This window comes from Muntiacus reevesi, chromosome 3 (assembly GCF_963930625.1).
Source record: "Muntiacus reevesi chromosome 3, mMunRee1.1, whole genome shotgun sequence".
Taxonomy (NCBI): domain Eukaryota; kingdom Metazoa; phylum Chordata; class Mammalia; order Artiodactyla; family Cervidae; genus Muntiacus; species Muntiacus reevesi.
This window is the reverse complement of record NC_089251.1, coordinates 151,225,420-151,246,241: the sequence shown is the minus strand read 5'-3', so window position 1 is coordinate 151,246,241 and position 20,822 is coordinate 151,225,420. Positions and strand designations below refer to the sequence as shown.

Here is a 20,822-nt window from a genome sequence, read left to right as displayed (position 1 = left end):
CTTGTTTTGACCTTCAAGGTTTTTATCCTCCTGTTTCTTCTCCCTTTCCATCCCTGATTTTCCTGGCCTTACCTCACTTCTGCTCCCCCAGGAGGCGCACTGCCTCAGCGTCCTGGCTCTCGCTGATCACGCCTGTGGAATATTTTCCTAAGACATTCTCCAGCCAGCTCCCTTACTTCTTGAGGCACCCTGTCTAAAACTTCAGTCTCCACACCAACATTTCACATCTTGTATTCCTACTTTACTTTTTCTCATTTGCACTTGTACTTAATTTACTAATAACATACTAAACATTTTATTTATTTATTGAGTTCATTTTGTGCCCCATTAGGCAATCAGTTCTTGGAAGGCAGGCATTTTTATAATATTTCAATTACTGCTGGAGAAGTAGTTCATAATTAATTGAATGAAGAGTGAATGAGCTAATTCTTATACTAGAGGGCTAAACTTGTAAAAAGAACAAGAGTGTCATTATAGTAAGGAATTAATAGTCTAGTGAAGAAGAAAAGTAGCCATCAATTACAATCCTTTGGATACATGTTATGGTAGAGTGATGTACCATGTTTGTGGAATTAGAGGCTAGCTAAAAAGTTGGGAAATAAGGCAAGTTTTTCTGGAATAGGAAATTTGAGCTAAGTATTAAAGAAGATAGAAGAGTTTATCAGAATCAGGAGGAAAGGGCATGTAAGAAATAACATCATTCCTTTTTTTACCTGTCAGTCTACTCCTGGGAGTATCTCCCGAGGAAACAAAATGATTATTGCTAATAAAGCAAGCAAATAAAAATGAAATCATATGAAAATGCTTTTTGCAGAGTAGTTATAATATCTCAATTGAATATACCTAAGTGTTCTAAAAGACAGGGACAAACTATCCACATATATTTTAGGACTCATTTAGGAAATACATTAGGTAACATATCTACAGTGTCATTAATTAGGTAGATGGTGATCAGATCATGAGTCACACAATTTGCGGAGACCATTAAAAGATTTAAGCAACAATGACAGACATTACCTCATTTTTGTTTTATAAAGACCACTTTAGCTAAAAGGAGGAAGTTTATATTGACTTATATAGTAAGATAGCATCAGTACCAGAAGTTTTGGTTTCAGATAGATACCAAGTTGGAAGTTTCTGGTTTTTTGGGAGCTTTGAATAGCACCTGTTTATCAACAAGCACTGTTGCATGTTAACACCTGTGGTCATACAGGTAGGTCATACAGGTAGGTCATACAGGTAGGCTGGCTCTTAACTGTGGTTATGACAGACAGTATTGGTGTCAGCACTCAGGACAGAATTGAGTGCGAGGATGTTGGTATGTACACATGTCTAGAGGGAATATTTCTGTGAGATGTACATTGTTTATGCTTAAATACTAAGGAAAGTTAAAAGTTTTTGTAATCATAAAATCTTGGGAAAAAATTTTTATAACAGTAAAAGTAGTCTTCTTTCTAAAATCATAGGTTGGAACCTGCCAGTATTAGTCTTAATCCAGGGGTTAGCAAACTTTGTGTAAAAGAAACAATAATAAATATTTAAACTTTGTGGACCATATAGTCTCTGTCACAGTTATTCACCTTTGGCATTTATAATGGTCTCTACTAAATTCTGCTGGGTAAGAACAGTAACCTCCATTAGCATACACTACTGCACAGACTTCTATGAACAGAATAGATGGCCAGCGTGACGTAGTTCTTAAAGAGCACTCTCAGGAGATTGTTAAATATACTGTAGCACTGTCAGAGCATGGTAATTGGGTTAATTGTACTCATTATTTAATAATGAATAATGATATTTCTTCCTTGTAGACATTATGTACTTAACACTGCATTTCTCCTCCCTAAACCCCAAAGTACCAAGATACTGTTTGGAGTAAAAGCTTAGTGTCAAATAGAGAAGCATATCAGTGTCCTGTAGATATTCACTGCAAAGTTGAAAACAACAAACAGAAAACTGAATATGAAAATCGGAAATAGTTCTTTTTAAGTTTTGGTTATGTTTGGGTGGGAAGAATGTATGCTTATAATAATGCACATACATTCATTCTTCAGCAAATCCATTTTACTTAGACACATTAAAGATTTTAGTTTTTTACTTTTCTATGGATTATTTTTAAATGCGGTATATGCTTGTGTTTTAGAAGCTGAACTATGCTTTTCAGTGCACTGTGCCTTTAAAGAAAGCTATTGGAGACTTTCAAAATTTAAAAATGTTATCACTGTTAAGAGAATAGAATACATTGTGAAGATAGCATGCATGACTTGGTAGTAGGTCTGCTGCACAGCCTTGAGACACTATTTCTGTCTATTATTGGAAAAAAAATAATGGCTTTTAAGAGCATAGAGGTATCAATTTTGCAATTGTCTTGTTACTGTGTATCCTTGATGAAATGTGCAGTTGGGAATGAGAATTTAGATGGAAAAGGGTGAATAAATGATAGTTTTGAATGAAATATCTCCCAAAGGAATCTTACTTTCCTAGTGAGCTTAAGATATATCAGTAAGTATGGGAATTGTGGTATTCTTTTCTGAGTTTCATTGGCAAAACTGCTAAAGTTTTATACTTTAGCAGAAATGTTGGTAGACAGCAAAACTTTAGAAAAGTAACTAATACATAAATGATGTGTTCTGTTGGGAGGTGAGGAGGGCACAGATTTAGTGTTTATTTAGTATATAGCTAGAGCATAAAACTTCTAAGTGTTTGACTCAAATATGGTTAGCACCATGTTCAAAATTATTAGTAGTTGTGCTTTAGTCACTAACTTTCTTAAGTAGGAAAATGTTTTAAAAAATGAGATTATACACTATTGTTTTAAGACATTTGAACAATATGTTTCAGCTTCCAGAAATGCTGCACGGCGACGGCGACAACGAGGAGCACGGCTTCTGCCCCGTGGGACAGTTCATCCTGCAGAACTTGGGGCTGCTGTTCGGATTCGCCATCATGCTGGTGATCGCCCTCTACGAAGACAAAATTGTGTTCGACCTCCAGTTTTGACCCCTCCCAGCAGTCACTGCTGATGCTGAGAACGTCACCATGCAGCTTTGCGTCTGTTCCTTGTACTGTAAGCACGTCGCTCAAGGAAAAGCCGGTGGCTTGCACCACTTACAAGTTCATAGATTTGAGCCGAACCACAAAGACCAGTGCTCAGTGCTGTTTTCCCTGCATGAAGGGGTCTTTTACAAATATAAAACTTGTGATAAAGAAGGGAGGAAATGGGACTCCATGAACCAGTGTTGATATAGGTTTGATTAAGACTTTTTATAAAGAAATAATCATATAAAAAACACTAAAGTAGTCTCTATTAGTAGAAACTTCTGTGGCTATGCAGAAATAGAAATTGAACCAAAAAGAAAAAAATCACTTAAAACTTTTAAAAATATTTCAAATGGACTTCGGGCAGACTTTTCTTTGTGCTAAAAGTGAATTGTAGTGTCCCTTAATTCAGCTCCATATGGAAATAGGGATCAACATGATACAGCTTTGAAGCTACATAAAATAGGACTGTAGCACTAGAGGAAAGCTCAGGCTGCATTAGAGTATGGATTTAGCATTGGGAAAAAGGCCCTTATTCTTTGAATCTAGAGTTACTATTTTTGTATATATTTGCATAGGGTTTAAACTTGCAGCCTAAACTACTGAAATTTGTGACTGTACATTTGTGTGAGCTTCAGTTTAATGAAAGATTCATAATGGTTCTTTGTATTAATATTATACTTGGTGTTTGGGCTTTTTTTTTTTTTTTAACTTTTATTTTTGTTTCAGGTTTTTTGGTGAGGGTAAGGGGTTTGGAGCATGTGGTAAAAAAAAAATTTTTTTTTCCTTAAAATTGTAACCCTTTAGAAAATAGCAAAATGAAGAACCCAAACATGGTCTAAATATTCAGACACCCTACTTGAACAGAAATAATGGGTTATTTGGAAAGTTTACGTTTTAACTGTACACAGCGCTCTGCCAGTTTGGCCCTGTAACCTAGAGCACGTGCTTGGCTGGCAGTGAGGCTGTGAGGCCGCGGCTCACCGCGGTTCTGAGGGTGGCCTCCACTGATGCCCTGGCCGCCGTGGTACCCGGTGACTTGGAAGACGCAGTTACGTAGCTCGGCTGAAATCACTCATTTTGTGCCAACATGTGCTTTTCGTGCCTGGTAGGGAGTAGTCTCTTTTTTAGGTGCCCTGTTCTCCTGCCATGCATGGTGAACGATTTGTGAGAAGTGCAAGCCACGTTTACCCTGAATTTTGGCCTGATCAGTTGTAGTACTAACCACATGCATGTCGCTTTTCTGTTTACATCTTGTGCCACATGCTCTGCACTTACGCCAGGTAAGCTGTGTGTGACCTGCCTGATCCGCTTGGCTACCTGTGTGGCGGCTTTAAAAATCTCTTTGTTCAGAAACTTAAGAGCCAAACGCGTTCCATTCCATTTAAAATGTTTTCAGTTGGTCCTCCTCCCTTCCCCAGTTCCTCTTCTCTTACTCCATGAGCTTTAAAACAGAACTGAGAGCAGCACATGCATCCAGGTATTAAGAGTACTGCCAGTGTTTCTCCTGTGCGGTGTAAGCTAGGCGTTCATTAGGTGTCAGTTCCTTCATTTATGCTTGAATTTGAAAAATTATTTCCTGCTTTCTTCATGGCTTCCTGTAACAAGTAGGAGTTTTATACATAGATTACTTTCAGCACTGGGCACTGAATTGGGACAGTCCTCATCTCATTGCTTGACCCTTCAAGCAACCTGGCTGAAAGGTGCTGGCATTTTATTTAGTACTGCCAACTTCACGTGATTCAGATATCTTGCTTTCTGAACCAAGGTGTATTTATAATTCATTTTGGGGTCTTTATGTCCAAGGAGGATTCTGCATTCCAGCATTAAATCTGCTTAACTTTAAAACTTTTATTATGAAAAGCAACAGCTGGAATATACTCCCAGTCTTAAAAAATAAATGCCTGATTTAAAGCAAATAGGTTATGCTGAAGTATATAAAGTTTTATATTCTCTCAAAAATGGTAGTATCTTTTATTTGCTAGATTTTTTTTTTTTTAACTTTTAAGAGGGCTGTAACAGTTGCTGCTAGTATTTTTCTTGGGGTTCCACCAGTATTTAGTTTTTACATCATCCTAATGTAATATTTCAAGTCTTACTAGACAATCTGAATTCCACTACATTTCTGTTTGGCTCCAACATTCCATTTAGCTTGACCAGTCTAATTTAACATGTGTTTGTTGGAGGTCATTAATGTTACTTGGACAATGCTGTCACTATGTGACATTCATATGAATTTTGGTGTATATCACATTGCATTCAATCAGCTGTGATTATGCTTAGAAATACTATAGTAACTAGATGCAGTGTGAATTTTTTCCATTAACAGTAAGTCAGTGGCTTAAATGTGATTATGGTCCTGCAAGGTGATACTTGCTAAAATATCTAAACTTTTTTTTGTTGTTGTAACTGAATCATTTTTTAAAAATTTATAAAGCTGGAAATGATCAAATGCTGTTTTTTCATTGTCAACAGTGGTGTGTCATTTTATGTATGTTCCTAATGCTTATGGAACACTCCCAAAATAAAGTTATTCAAAAAGAGCAAATAAGAGTCTTATTTCGTCTTTGTTAGAATAGTTCCTAACTTTGAAGTATGAGTCATTTTAAATACTAAGTATAACTTTAGTCAAATTGATTTAAACCAAATAACTTCTTTAAAAAGTAAAATATATTTTCTACTGACTCATCTAACAAAGAATAGGAAAACAGGGAAGTGACACCTTCTAATTATGAGTTAAGTTGACACAGCAGTGCTACCCCCCGTCCAATCCAGTGCTCCTTGGGCTGGTCAGAGGGAAGAATCATGGCAATCACAAAATTCGTAGAATGGCCAGTGGTTGACAGCGTTCCTCTCCGCTCACTTGTCTTATACAGTGGGGCAGTGTAACTTGGTCGTTCTGGTATATCTGTTCTCTTACAGGGCTTTAGCCACATCTAGAAGGAAGTAGACAAAATTTAAGTCACGGCTGTTTGTTATATTTACATACATTTGAACCTGTTTGGCATAAGGTTAGTTATGTCTGCAAATTTCTGTGGGCTAAATTGAGTTTATTTTTGTCAGCAGTGCTGCCATTACTCAAAACATTTAGAGCTCTCAGAATTATCTTCAGAACCAGTTTAGAAGCTAAATGAGAAAAAATAGTCATCTCCTCTGAAAAAAGCATACTACCCATCTATTCATCATCTCCATGCCATACCTACCTGAGGATGACTTTTGGTGCTTACACTAATACTAATAATAAAATCAGATATACTTTTCAAAGGTGAGAACGGCTACCACTGATACTCAAAATTATGTTGCTTTATTAAAAGCCAATCCCAAAATATTCTGAAAGGATTTTTATCCGTGACTGTTGAACTAGATCACCTCCCCCATGTCAGGTGACTATTTTGTGCTGTTTAAAACATAGTTGCCTTTGTAACTGCAATACAACTCTTAAGATTATTCTTAAAGAGTCATTAGTCAGGTTCCTAGAATATGAAGCATAGTTAAACCTCACCAATCTCAATAAAATTTTAGAGCAAGGTAATCTCTGGATATGAGTAAAGAACAAACTATGATCAGAAAGGGGAAACAGTGTTTCATTTTTAGAACTTGGAATACCTTTGTCCGGTAGTAATAGCAATTCTTGACATCCCCACTGTTTGGAATTCCTTTGTTTTTTGTTTGCTTTTGTTTATCAGGTTTAAGTACAAACTGTATGAAGGCTCTAATAAGGGTGCTAGTCTCTCTCCCACATAATTGTGGAGATCTATAAAGCTGTTCTTCAGCTACTGTTAAATACAAGGACTTAACACTGAAGTTGGACATGGTTTGTTTCAACTAAGTGGATTTTTTTAATGGGAGTTTTTTTACTAGTGACTTTTCAGAAGATTACCTACTTAAAATCTTGTTCACCAGAAACTTGAGTTTCTATATGAAAGAAAAAAATTGATCCAGATCGACTCCTGAAATTGCAGACATTTTGCCCTTGTGACTTTGAGTTTGGGTCTCATATTTGAAACTTTATCTGCCCACAGTATCTTGGTGTATATGGCAGGTTTCTTGCAATCGGCTGTCAGCTGGTCCCTCTCTGTACCTATTAGAATTACTCTGAAGGATTACTGCCTGTCTTTGAGTGGCTCCCAGTGTCCCACAAACAGAATTCATGTAAGTTCATGTAAAATTCAGCCTATATTTTATCACTATCCCAGACTGACCCTTCAGATTATGTGAAAATCTCTCTAGCCATCTTTTCATAATGCAGTAACAGCTGGAAACTTAGTATTTATATAGCTTAGTATGCCCATGCTAAAGACTGGTGCCTAGAAAACAATTTTTTTAAATGAATGGTTTTCATATAATTATCTTTTAACCTGCAAGTTTCACATTTTTAGGTCAATGTATATGTAAAAGAAATCATAAACCCGTGTGTGGATGTGGACACATGTGTACAGTCAGTCCTCATTATTCCTGGATTCCATATTTGCAAATTTGCCTATCACTGAGATTTAGTCCTAATCCTAGTAATTCTGTGCGTTCATGCTCATTCGCGAGCATGCCAGAGCAGCAAAAGCTAAGTCACCAGCAGGCATGTTGCCAGCTGAAGCTGAACCTGGTGACATTCTGCCGCCTGGTTTCAACTCTCTCAACTAGAATATGAACAAGTATCCTTTCGATGCTAAGCTTTTTGCATTCTGTTTTTTGGTTGGTGACTTTTCTGTTTAAAAAGGCCCCTAAGTGTAGGGCTGAGGTGCTGTCTTATGTCTTTCTTATGTCTTATTTATGCCTTATAAATACTGTTTAGGAATGAGTTATAGTCCATGAGTTCAATGTTAATGGATCAACAGTGTATATTAAATAAGGTATCTTTAAACAAAAGCACAAATAAAGTTATATATTGATCAGTTAACAAAAATGTGGCCACCTGATTACAGAAACTTAACCTTATATTTTGCCTAGGAGTTCAGTATTCACTAATGTTGGTAGCAAGTTTATAAAACATAACTACTGTAAATAATAAATTGCATACGTGTATAAAATAGCCCCCCACATATATATCATTAGAAAATACTAACCACAGGCACTGTATCATAAAGAATTTTGGGATGTGATTCTGCAAGTTTCTTGATCTTTCTATTCCAAGAAGCTCCATCCAGAAATAGTCCATGAATGAAAACACCTAAATATAAAAGAAGCAGGTTAATACAGCACTTTTGCATATGCATACAGATTGAGATTGAGTTGTGAAGCTGAAATCCCTACAGGTGAATACTGTGCAAGTGATACTGGGTCAGTAAACGAACATCTGCTCTAAAACAAAGTCAGTGTTCTGAGTTTGTGTTAATATTCTTAATTTAAGAATAGCTATACTTTGCCTAGTAAAACTTCATGTGGGAGACAAAAAGAGGAAAGGAATTTTAAATTATTTTACATGAAGTTCTCTGTTTGGGAAAACATTGGTTTATATTTTAATTGACCAATGACTATAATGTCAAGAGTCCACAAAATCTACAGAAGTTCTTAATGTCATGTAGGGACCCAGAGGCTTCCAGGCAGCATGGGAGCAAAACACCCTTCTGCTGATGTCTTATGTCCCAAGAGTTAAATTTCTCCTTCCCTTTTAGAATCTCACTCCAAGGCTGCACCTCAGTCTGTATGAGAATCCAGAAGGCAATGTCATACACGATCAACTGAAGACCACAAATTAAGGAATCCATGAAACCTGGATCACATCCCTGGCTATTTCCTTGTGCAAAGCTTCATGAATTGGATATGGGTATCTGCACACAAAAATATTCATTGTAATTTGTTGCACAGATATGAAGGGAGGCAATGAGGAACTTAGAAAGACATAGGTGAAGAGTTCCTAATGTGCAGTGTGATCTTGAGCAATTCATTTAACTCTATATCTGTTTTTTTTATCCAGAGAACAATTGGAAGATATTTGTAAGACAATAATGCGTGGTATGCTGCAGTCTATTAGGTCGCAAAGAGTCGGACACGACTGAGTGACTGAACTGAATGCCTGTTTTTGTCTACCTTGTACAGTTAGAATCAAATCAGCTATACTGAAGAAAGCAGTTTGTGAAAATAGGATATGAAAATCCACTTGGGCAGTGCTGTCCAATAGGACTTTCTCCAGTGACAGAAATATTTTATATCTGTGTTTTCCAATATGATTGGCTATTAAAACATGTAAAACATGGCTAGTGGGACCAAGAGATTTAAATTTAATTTTAGTTGTAAATTTAAAAGGCCACATGTGGATAGCGCAGTGATGGATGTTGAGGGGAAGACTTACCCTCTGTTCTCTCTAGGTTTTAACTGACGGAAAGAATAGCTGGAATAAAGGTCAATTTTATTTGCTGGCAAAGCACTCGTCCAATAACTTCCCAAGAATAACTCTAGTAAAACTGAATTGCAAAACGCATCTTGAGCCTGGAGCCAGGTCAGGGGTGGACCTGCCTGAGGGGGCCAGAGAGATCTGCAAGCACATCCTGCATGCCCACATCTCCAGCCAGATCTAAGTCTGCAGGCCGATCACAATAATAGATGGGAACAGAGAAAGTAGAGGAGACTGCAGTCAGGTCCCAGAGAGCTTTTAATACACTGACCTTGCTGACTGGTAAGCACAGCCCAGTAAATGTCTGGCTTTAACTAATGGGTGATCTATTCCTTACTTGGAAAAGAAAGATTATGTCAGAGGGAGTAAAGAGAAGAATTCATCTTAACCCCTTAAGAACAGTGGCAATGGGGATAAAAGTTCCCTCCAACCTAACAACAATTTTATAAGAAATGTGATGGGGACAAATAAATTGTTGTCTCTCATGGGCCATATGGAAAACACAAAATGACAGGAGATACTAACTGGGTCCTGTTTTAACATCCCTTCCTGGTCTGTGGGGCTTCCCTGATAGCTCTGTTGGTAAAGAATCCGCCTGCAATGCAGGAGACCCCGGTTTGATTCCTGGGTTGGTAAGATCTGCTGGAGGAGGGATGGGCTACCACTCCAGTTTTCTTGGGCTTCCCTTGTGGCTCAGCTGGTAAAGAATCCGCCTCCAATACAGGAGACCCTGGTTTGATCCCCGGGTTGGGAAGTTCCCCTGGAGAAGGGAAAGCCTACCCACTCCAGTATTCTGGCCTGGAGAATTCCATGGACTGTATAGTCCATGGGGTCACAAAGAGTTGGACACGGCTGAGTGACTTTGCTTCTGTGAGTTGTGGTCAGCACAGGGTGGAGGTGACACCATCACCAGCCCTTCTTCACTCCTTCCTGCCTCCTGTTTGCTTTGCAGTGCTCTTCCCATTGATATCTGAATAACTGGGTGCTAGACGGTGATTCAGTTAAGACAAATCTTAGGCAAATACATGTAGACTGTATGATACTAAATCTAGTTAGATTTACAATGGCATTGTGGCCACTTTAAAGTCACTTTGAGTGAGTAGCTTTTTTCATGGCCCCAAAATACACAAGACCCCACAAAAGACCCCAAATAGCCAGAGCAATGCTCCCTGACTTAAGACTGTATTACAAAGCTACAGTCAGCCAAACAGTATGATACTAGCACAAAAATGGAAATATAGATCAGTGGAATAGGATAGAATGCCCAGAAATAAACCCATGCACCTATGGTCAATTAATCTACAAGAAAGGAGGCAAGACTATACAGTGGAGAAAAGATAGTCTCTTCAATAAATAGTGTTGAGAAAACTGGACTGCTACATGTTAAAAAAAAATGAATTAGAACACTAACACCATACACAAAAGTAAACTCAAAATGGATTACAGATGTAAATGTAATAAAGAATACTAAAATACTCTTAGAAGAAAACATAGGTAGAATGTAGAAAACATAGGTACATAAATTGGAGCAATATCTTTTTTTGATTCATCTCTCAGAGTAATGAAAACTAAAAATAGAGCTACCATATGATCCACAATCCCACTCCTGGGCATATATCTGGAGAAGAACATGGTTTAAAAGGATACATGCACCCCAGTGTCCACTTCAATACTGTTTACAATAGCCAAGACATGGAAGCAGTCAAAAAGTTCATCGATACATCAATGAATGAAGAAGACATGGTACATATACACAATGGAATATTACTCAGCCACTAAAAGTGAAATAATGCCATTTACAGCAACAGAATGGACCTGGAGTTATACTAAGTGAAGTCAGAAAGACAAATACCGTATGATATCACTTATATGTGGAATCTAAAAATATGACACTAATGACCCTATCTATGAAACAGAAACAGACTTCTAGAGAACAGACTTGTGACTGCCAAGGGGAGGAGCTGGGGAAGGGGTAGAATGGGAGTCTGGGTTAGCAGGTGTAAGCCATTATATATGGGAAGTATAAACGACAAAATCCCACTGCACAGCACAGAAAACTATGTTCAGTATCCTGTGATAAATCATAATGGAAAAGAATATAAAAGGGTGTGTGTGTGTGTGTGTGTGTGTATAAAACATATATATATACATATATATTATATATACATATAATATGTATAACTGAATCATTCCGCTGTATAGCAGAAATGAACAGAACATGGGAAATCAACTGTACATCAATTAAAACAACAAGCCATAAAAAGATTGTGGCTGATTATCCCATGCATTGTTAATTTGATGATTACTTTCTAGCCAATATATATTTTTAGAAGTAACTTCAGAATTACAAAGTTGTGTAAGACTAAAACAATGCAAGGGACATATACTCTTTATTCAGATTCATGTCATCCCCATTTTTTTCTTATCCTTGCTCTCTTTTGCTCATTCTGCCTTCTAAACAGCTGAGAAAATTGAGCAAGAAGGTGATGTTTTTGTTCAGTGTCAAGATATAAGCCAACTCATTCCACTGCTGCCACTCACCATCCTCTGGAGCGTGCTTGTACTCTTTGTCTTCCATCACTTCATAGTCAAACCCGAGAAGATCAATGGGGATGGTGTGTTTCCTGGCATAGTTTTGCTGGGCACCAGTCAGGAAGGCTTGTGTGAAGAAGAAGCCAGAAAGCCAGAAGACTGGAGGAGGGCCGACCTCGTACCATTGCTGTGGTGTCAAAGCACAAGTGTCCAGACACTAGAGCCTTTCAACTCTGAATGCAACATGGCGTAATAAAATTTGCCCCAAACACTCCCCCTATGATTCTCTAGTAAAGTAATAAGCTAACACTTGGAGGAATAAAAAGCCATACTCTCAAAGTTTGAAAAACAGCCAGCACATTCAGCATGTGCTCTGGCGTCAGTTTCATACCCACTGCACCAGCTTGTGCAGCGATAGGAATGCAGATACAAATGCCTGTTTTATACATGCCCAGTGACTGCCTCGGGCTTCCCAGGCAGCGCTAGTGGTAGAGAATCCACCTGCCGATGCAGGAGATGTAAGAGACATGGGTTCAGTTCCTGGGTCCAGAAGATCCCCTGGAGAAGGAAATGGCAACCCACTCCAGTACTCTTGCCCGGAAAATCCCATGGACGGAGGAGCCTGGGAGGCTGCGGTCCATGGAATCCCGAAGAGTCGGACACAACTGAGCGACTTCACTTCACTAGTACTACAGAAGGCCTATATTATGAAAGGGGAGTTTAGTCAGTTCATCGCTGGAGAAATGTCCTCACAGGCAATTTTTGATGCATTATATATAGTACCTGGGAAATTAATACTTCTAACAGAACTGTTAATAAGAACATTGTTAAGAACCAATATTGCCAGGTAATTCGGAGGCAGACTTCTGCCCACTCTACATTTCCAAGACAATTAGCCCATTACTGACTTGGGCTGAAACAGCAATCTAGTGATTTCATGACCTGGAAGAGTGCTGCACAAGGAAGAAATAATTCTCCTTACCAGTAGCGTGTGTGGCCTTGTAGGATAATCTGTTGTAGGGATCTCTTAAAGCTAAATTTTCAATAGAAATATCAACACAGTGAGTCCCTTTTTCTCTTCAAATGTCATTGATTTGAATTTCTAACTTCACTGAACATGAACACCTCTCCTAAAGAAGCTTCCAGAGATTCTACTTCCAATATTAGTATTTTGACAATTTAGTGCAACAGTTACATAAACTATATGCGATATTGAGTAGTGGTCATTTATGCTTGGCATGCGCAGAAAAACTAGACAATAATGCTCATTATGGGTTCCCTGGTGGTTCAGATGGTAAAGAATCCACCTTCGATGCAGGAGACCCAGGTTTGATCCCTGGGTCAGGAAGATCCCCTGGAAACAGGGATGGCTACCCACTCTAGCATTCTTGCCTGGAGAATCCCATGGACAGAGGACCCTGGCAGACTACCGTACATGGGGTCACAAATCCTAGTGAAGAAAATGAAATCAAAAGAAACCTAATATGTGAGCATTTGGATGAACTCACCTGCAGAAACTTTAGCCTTGCAAGGAAGTCATTCACATAGCTCCCAAGGGGTTTAAGGCTTGGGTATGATTTCCCCATCCACATTCCTGGGATCTTGACATTCAGAATGCTGCTAACCACTTCCTCAAGTTCTGTAGACATCACTACAAGTCCCTGAAACACATTTAACCATTGTTTGACATGACAGTATTCTAACATTTGAGTAATTTTATAATTAAATTTGTTTACAGTTATGATTAAGTATAGCAAAAAAAAAAAGGGGGGAGAAAGAAAAGGTATTTTCTTTGGCTCACAAGTAAGACATGGAATCTTTGAGTTATTTCTTGGAAAAATATTAACGATTTTAATCTAATCAAATTTTAATGTAAAGTTTCTTTTATTGAAATATAAAGAATACTGACATAAAGTATCAATTTTAGATGTACAACATAATGATTCAATATTTGTGTATATGGTGAAGTGATCACTACAATAAGCCTAGTTAACATGCATCACCATACATGGTTACATTTTTTTGTGTGATGAGAACTTTTAAGATCTCTCTTAACAACTTTCAAATAAGTGACACAGTATTACTGACTGTGGTCACTAAACTGACAGTGTACCTCCAGGACTTGTCTTGTAGCTGAGAGTTTGGACCTTTTGACTACCTTTACCCATTCTGCCCCGTCTGGAAGATCTTAATCAACACTCGGCTTCTCACTGTCTACTAAGTCACAGCCTAACTTTGACTTAAGTTTATTTATCTATTAAATAGACAGCTAACACACCTCTGTCCTGACCTTCTTAAAAGGACAGTGATAAATATAAAATGAGCAAAATGATTCAAAGTGCCTTGAAAGGTTGAATATCCTGGATTGCAACTGTGAAGTCTAATTGATTTTTATCCCATTTTGAAATGCAAAATAGATCATTTTACTTCATTGCATGATGAAGACTTCCCTTTACCTTTACACTTCAGAATAAAATTGAAGATCCTAACAGATGGTAAAACCTTGAGGCCCTTGAAAATTCCTATGTGATCTTGCAACTGGGCCAGGTGCCATCATTTCTGTTTTCTCCATAGCTGACAATATCATTCCAGCTAGCATATGGAGGAAATCTCAGAGTAAATTTAATGGATTAAACACTCACATTTCATTTTCCTCATTCTCCAAACCCTGAAATAACAGCAGAGGAATTTGTTTCTTAAAAGCACAAGCCTGGGAGCCCTCCTGGTGGCCCAGCGGCTAAGATTCCACGTTCCACTGCAGGGGGCACAGGTTCGACCCCTGGCGGGAAACTAAGATCCTGTGTGCTGTGTGGTATGGCCAAGTCCACCCCCCGAAAACAAAAAATATTACACCTCCAAAAAAACCCCATAAGCCTACAGGTGCAGAAAGAAGCAGAACGATACTGGGAGCTAGAAAGCATGTTGGCAGCTGACTCAGCTGTGCGGAGAAACGCGATCCTACACTGGCAGAGGGCAAAGCTGAGGATCAACTAGGATATTCAAGATATTTGGAACTGACGGCCTTAGCCAGGCAGGAGAAGAAGGTGGTGCTCGAATGAAGACTGTTGGGATCTGCCTTAAAAAACAGAGTCCTGGGTCTTTCCCCACAAAACTGCACATCACCTACTTTGAATGAAACCTGGACAGGAAAATGAAGAACCTCATAGAGGGGAAGAATGCCAGGCTGAGTTGGTGTCAGAATTCCCATCCCGAAATCGGGATTTAAGTGAATCCACGTGTACCAGCCGCTGAGCTCCCACAGGCCTCTTGCCCTTTTATCTCCCAGAACGTGGAGAGCCAGGCCTTCACTTTCCAGGAAGGACACAGGGAGAGCCAGGTTAAGGAGACACAAGATGCCGAATACTTAGCCAAACAGCCCTGCCAGACAGACTCCTCTTTCAACAACAACTCATAACCAACCACTCTCCTCCACCTCCACTGCTACGACAAGAAACCAGCTCAGCTGGAAGGCTTCCATTGTACAGTTGGTTTCTGCCTATGTTCTGGTTTCCCTATAATCCGTTCCGCAGAGATCAGAGCAATCTTTAAAAATACAAAACAGGTCATTTCACTTTATTGCTTAAATTCCTCTAAGGCCTCCCTTTGCCTTTACACTTTAGAATAGAATTGAAGATCCCAACCTTGGCTGACAAGGCCATCGCGAGCCTGGGCCTTCCTCTCCGTTCTACCATCTCCCTCGTGCTCCCTCCTCTCGAGCCAAGCCAGCCTCCCCTACGGTACCCTCAACCACGCCAGGCTGCTGTTCTCAGGGCCTTCCTGCCGGCTCAACCCACTGCCCAAACGTTCCATGGCCTGCCCCTCCCATCGGGCCTCTCTTCAGAATGGCCTGACTCCAAATGACTGTGCTTCCCACCTCTCACCCTCCATATCCTTATCCCATTTCATTTTTTTCCATAGAATTTACCATTGACTGAAAAGTTTATTTGTTAATTGTTTGTTTCCCTCACTAAGGTAAGCTCACTGAGGGCAGAAGCTTTGTTTTTCTTACCTCTTAACGCTTTCTGCCTCCTTAGCATATATCTCATCCAGCAAATGACTGCTTTACGAACCATACTCTATACTCACTTACCCACTAATTAACTGCCAACCCCAGAATTCCATACACATTTTAAGGGCAGGGATTTTCTTTCTATTCCAGAACCAAAAAAAGCACTTTCACAGAATCTGTGCCCAATACATGCTGGCGAGTAAACGAATGATTTATTTTGATGATTTTTCCTTGCTGGACTTTCCCTTACCTTGATTGCTTTCTGGATGTTAATGCATGAGTCTCTTATGGTCTGCAGCAACTTATTGAACCGTCCCATTTCTTGAACAAGCACTGTGTTCATGCTCTGAGTGTACGTGGTTGGGTATCTCCTCATTGCAGACTCAACGTCAAAGTTGTTCGGAAGTTTACCCAAGATGTCACCAGCAACCTCATTTACCACTTCATCCGATGATTTTGCACCAGCATCTGCTGAACGAGACTGGGAAGAATTCAAACTATGAATCAGAAATACTCACAAAGGTCTAAGAATTGCTGGATGGGAAAATTCCTAAATTTTGTAAGAATGAGTACTACTTTGCTATTTTATCTATGATTCTTCTCCACATAAGATTTATTGACGTGATGGTAACAGGCATGGGAATGGAGCTTTAGGAGAAAAACAGCTGTTAGAAGTTTATGTACAATGTTCACAGCAAAAGGAGATCTGGAGGAAGCATTGTGCTCTCTAGGAATTGAGGGAAGGGCAGATGCTGTGGACAGAGGGAGCAAAAGCATTCACCATGGTGAGGTGGTCAAGTGATGATGGGCATCAAAGCCCACAAGGAGGAAACCTGGTTTTGCTATGAGAAAGCTTGCCACAAATATATTTGCTAATAATAACTCTGTTGCCTACTGGTTGCCAAAAGCAGAGATATAGCTTTCTCCTTGAATCCAGGAGGGCAAAGAAAATAAGCTCTAATCTTCCAAGCAGTTGGAAGAGTTATAGAGATAGGGCAGACTTTAGTAATTCACACTGGAAGCAAGGAAGGGGAATTTCATTTCAATTTTTATTTCTTAAGTTTATAGTGGCACCGTATAAATGAATCTATATTTTCTGAGAAAACCTTTAAATCCTCAATGTGTGTGTGTGTGTGTGCATGGAGACAGAATGAGCACTATTAGAATATAAACGAATACGTCTCATATTTTTTCAGCCCCAGGAAATTGTGTTAGTCTTATTTCAGATTTTATATTTTCTAGTTTCTATATTGGATCTATTCCATACATATTGACAGTAACTTCTACTGAAGTTTCTAGTAAGATTTTTAATGGTACCCTAACACCTTCCTATAAAAATGTGCAATAAAAAATTAAATGTTAGTATTAATTACAAGCTAGGAAAAAAAGGGGGGGCTATGCTAATATAGTAATCCTTTACCACAATCCCAAACTACTAGGTTTACAACCAAATATATAAAACAAATTACAGATAATAAAGAAGGTAATGAATATTTGGTCAAAACTAGTGAAATATCTATTTCTGTTGCATTTGAAGAATGATATGCTGATTTCTATTTATATTTTGATGTGCATACAAGGTACTATAAACTCATTAAAAACATTACTGTTTTCTAACAAGAGCTGCACCTCCATCAAACACCCCCCCCCCCAAACAAATCCTAGGCCTATAACCCTTCAAAAATGTAAGAAAAATATTTTAGTAACACAAACATTCCTATACCTATTTCTCACACACCAGAATCACACAGTTGGGGAGATACGTTTTAAAAGTAATATCCAACTGATATTGAGAATTAAGAGCAAAAGGGTGTTATTTATTTGTAATTATTTAACTTGGGTTCTTTTTTAATTGTCTTTTCTTAAGAGTTTTCATAAACACCATTTGAAATCTTCTAAAAGTTGTTTTCCTTTTATTAAACAAATAAAGATAAGTGGGATACATTTTCAAGGAGACATCATGGAATTCAACCTTTCCATTTCTAGTTTAACAATATTTTAGGTCGAAACAATTTTCTTATTCAAAAGCAAGTCTAGCAGTTCAGCATATAGGTAAGACAGCTCTGCAGAAGTAACATTCTCAACCCCACTAGCTCCTCTCACTTCAAAAGATATTTTATTTCAATACTCAATGTGAAGGTCCTGTCCTCATGACCTTGCTCTCTAAATCGCTGTTCTGGTTGCCTCTGAACTGTGGTAAACTCAATGTGGAATCACTGAACACCTGCCTACCCATTACATTAACTGTATTTGCCAATCTGAGTTGCAGAATATTGAAAGAGGTTGTTTAGTCACATACTGAGAAGATATCCCAAGTGTATTTAAACTTGCTTGTTTGATTCTGAGTCATTTTCTGTTGGAATATGACCCCTGCTTTATGTATTCTGTAATATGGCACAGTCCATCAAGTTTAAAACAAAGCCGAAGGCTCTATAAATCTCCTGTTGTCAGACTATTGCATACTACATGCACTAAAGTTGCTAAAGATCTATGTATTCTTGTCTATATATGATTTCATGCTCGAGCAATAATTGATCTTAGTGGTATTAACATATAAAATGGACATTAAAACATGGTCTTTGTCCTTTCTGCCTTATTACAGATGTCATTTTACAACAGACCAGAACCAGAAGTTCCATGAACTCTTCCATCAATGACAGCACACTAGGTCATCCTCTCAATCTGGTTCTTTACCGTCTGAGCCACCAGAGAAGTCTGGTTCTTGGACTTCCCTGGTATCTCAGATGATAAAAGTCTGCCTGCAATGCAGGAGACCCATGTTCGATCCCTGGGTGGGGAAGATCCCCTGGAGAAGGAAATGGCAACCCACTCCAGTATTATTGCTGGGAAATCCCATGGATGGAGGAACCTGGCAGGCTACAGTCCATGGGGTCTCAAAGAGTCAGACATGACTGAGCGACTTCATTTTCTTTCTTTCTTTCAATCCGGTTCTTTTAACTTTCTTTCTTTCATTCCAGTTCTTAGTTCCCCTAGCATCTCTGGTTATCTGCCTTTGAGGTTTATTCCATTTTTAGACTCTAGAAAGAGTATCACACAGCTTAAAACACAGATTCTGGAGCCAAACTAGTGGGAGTCAGACTACTTGGCGCAGAGTCCTGGCTTTAAATTGTACTAGCTGACCTTGAGTTAACTACTTAATCATTCTGTGTCTAAGTCTTTTAGCTATAAAATGGGAATAATTAGCACCTTACCTCACAGGACTGTCCTAAGCATTACACTGTTATGCATAAACCATTTAGAACAGTGCTCCCATACAAGAAGCACTATAAAATAATTAACTATTATTATTATTATTACTTTGAGATTCCATAAAAATAAAAAAAGATCAGCTTGAAATCAGTTAGGGGAATAATTTGCTTAATGAATAATCATCCCTAACTTACTAAAATTTCATGCAATCATTAAGGGAACTCACCATTTGGACTAATTTGCTTTCGGAAATAAAACAAACAAGCGTATCTTCTAACAGAAAACAATATAGAAGATCTCTTAATAGACAAGTAAGATTAAACATCTTTCATTCAAATGAACTAACCTGTGCCATGGCATGCTGAATCCTGGTGTCTTCAGAGGTCATCCTCTGATGTGCCCTTACATTTATGCTCTCACCAGCAGAGTTGCATGTCTCAGAGGCAACAGTTCTCCTAAATCTTTTAATTTATTTCATACTTACTATTATATTTTAAATACTATATAATCTGATAAAATACTGATGTGACAAAAAACTACGCAAACTAGGTTAAATGTTCTGGAACATTTGATAAAGATAAGTCATTAAAAATGTTGCATTAGTAAGAGACTAGAAAATTAAATAGGGAAAATTCTAGATGAATTCTGGCAACAAACTGCTTCCAGGCACCTCTGAAACTCTTCTTCCACTTTAAGAAATTTATAAAGGACATAATATATGTTCTGGGGCATAATTCAAGCCAAGAGAGGAAAAATGGAATTTCTAGCAGCAGAACGATATCAAAGAATACTCAGAGATACTCGAAGAATGCCACTCAAAGAACTGCTGGCAGCAGAATGAAACTCAAAGATGCTTTCCAAATCAAAAGCCCGGTGAAAACAAAACCCACACATTCATTTACTCTATGTTTAAACTTATTTTTAAGGTACGTATTTTCTTTTCTTTTCCTAAAAATGGTTCTCCACTTGAACAGATGGAATCCTGGGCCCGGGCCTCTCCCGAGTGGGCTCCTGCTGCTTGGGGACCATCCTTTGCAGCCTCAGAATCCACCAATGCACAGATCACACACCTGTGTGAGAAGAATGTTATCGAACAGCAGCTGAGTTTCCGACTGATCTTTAGTGATATCGGCGTTGGCATTCATCCCAAAGATTTCCGGAGCTGGGGTCAGAGGCAGTGTCTTTGTGTATTCAATGTAGCTGTTGTGCTGCAAAGATAAATAACAAGGAGCCAGGAGGTTAGAAATCAATTATCCTGTAGAACTTGCTCACTGAAAAGACGTAATTTTCAGTGCTCAGGTTATTGAGTGGATGAGCCTGTGAGACTGGACACTGAATGCTTTCATTTTCTTTCATCCAGGGCCAAAGCATTAAAAAAAAGATATGGACACATTTAGAAAGAGAAAAAAAATGTCCCACTCAGTTGAAATGAATTTTTAAATGGAGAGAGGAATATCCTGGCTACTTCATTTAGAAATTTCTTCCACAGAAATCTTTCCGTGCTGCATTTGCTGATGACTGTTCTTAATTTACCCCAGTAGTTTTTTTCTGCTTTACTCTGATTTTTCTGTTTACTCTTATTGTGATAAATCCACTTAATTCAGAAAAGTAAAAATTACCTGAGATTTTATCATCATGAGATAACCACCATTAATATAAATCTTTTATACTCATGCACACGTTTTATATTTACATAAACTTCTA

General features: G+C 38.4%; 2 protein-coding genes across 6 annotated transcripts in view; one reads left to right on the top strand and one right to left on the bottom strand.

Moving 5' to 3' along the window:
* The window catches only part of SLC39A10 (solute carrier family 39 member 10), a 74,821-nt gene extending 69,243 nt beyond the window's left edge, over nt 1–5,578 (top strand). For all 5 annotated transcript variants that reach the window (XM_065930921.1, XM_065930925.1, XM_065930920.1 and 2 more), the window contains one exon: nt 2,842–5,578. In XM_065930921.1, coding sequence (XP_065786993.1) covers nt 2,842–3,000 — 159 coding nt within the window. In that variant the 3' untranslated portion in view covers nt 3,001–5,578. The remainder of the gene's footprint in view (nt 1–2,841) is intronic.
* Nucleotides 5,579–5,768: 190 nt separating this feature from the next.
* Nucleotides 5,769–20,822, bottom strand: part of DNAH7 (dynein axonemal heavy chain 7) — a 263,405-nt gene continuing 248,351 nt past the window's right edge. Inside the window, exons 60-65 of the mRNA XM_065927706.1 lie at nt 20,189–20,326; nt 16,159–16,389; nt 13,408–13,560; nt 11,909–12,086; nt 8,100–8,203; nt 5,769–5,975 (exon numbers count right to left, since the gene is read on the bottom strand). Coding sequence (XP_065783778.1) covers nt 5,769–5,975; nt 8,100–8,203; nt 11,909–12,086; nt 13,408–13,560; nt 16,159–16,389; nt 20,189–20,326 — 1,011 coding nt within the window. The remainder of the gene's footprint in view (nt 5,976–8,099; nt 8,204–11,908; nt 12,087–13,407; nt 13,561–16,158; nt 16,390–20,188; nt 20,327–20,822) is intronic.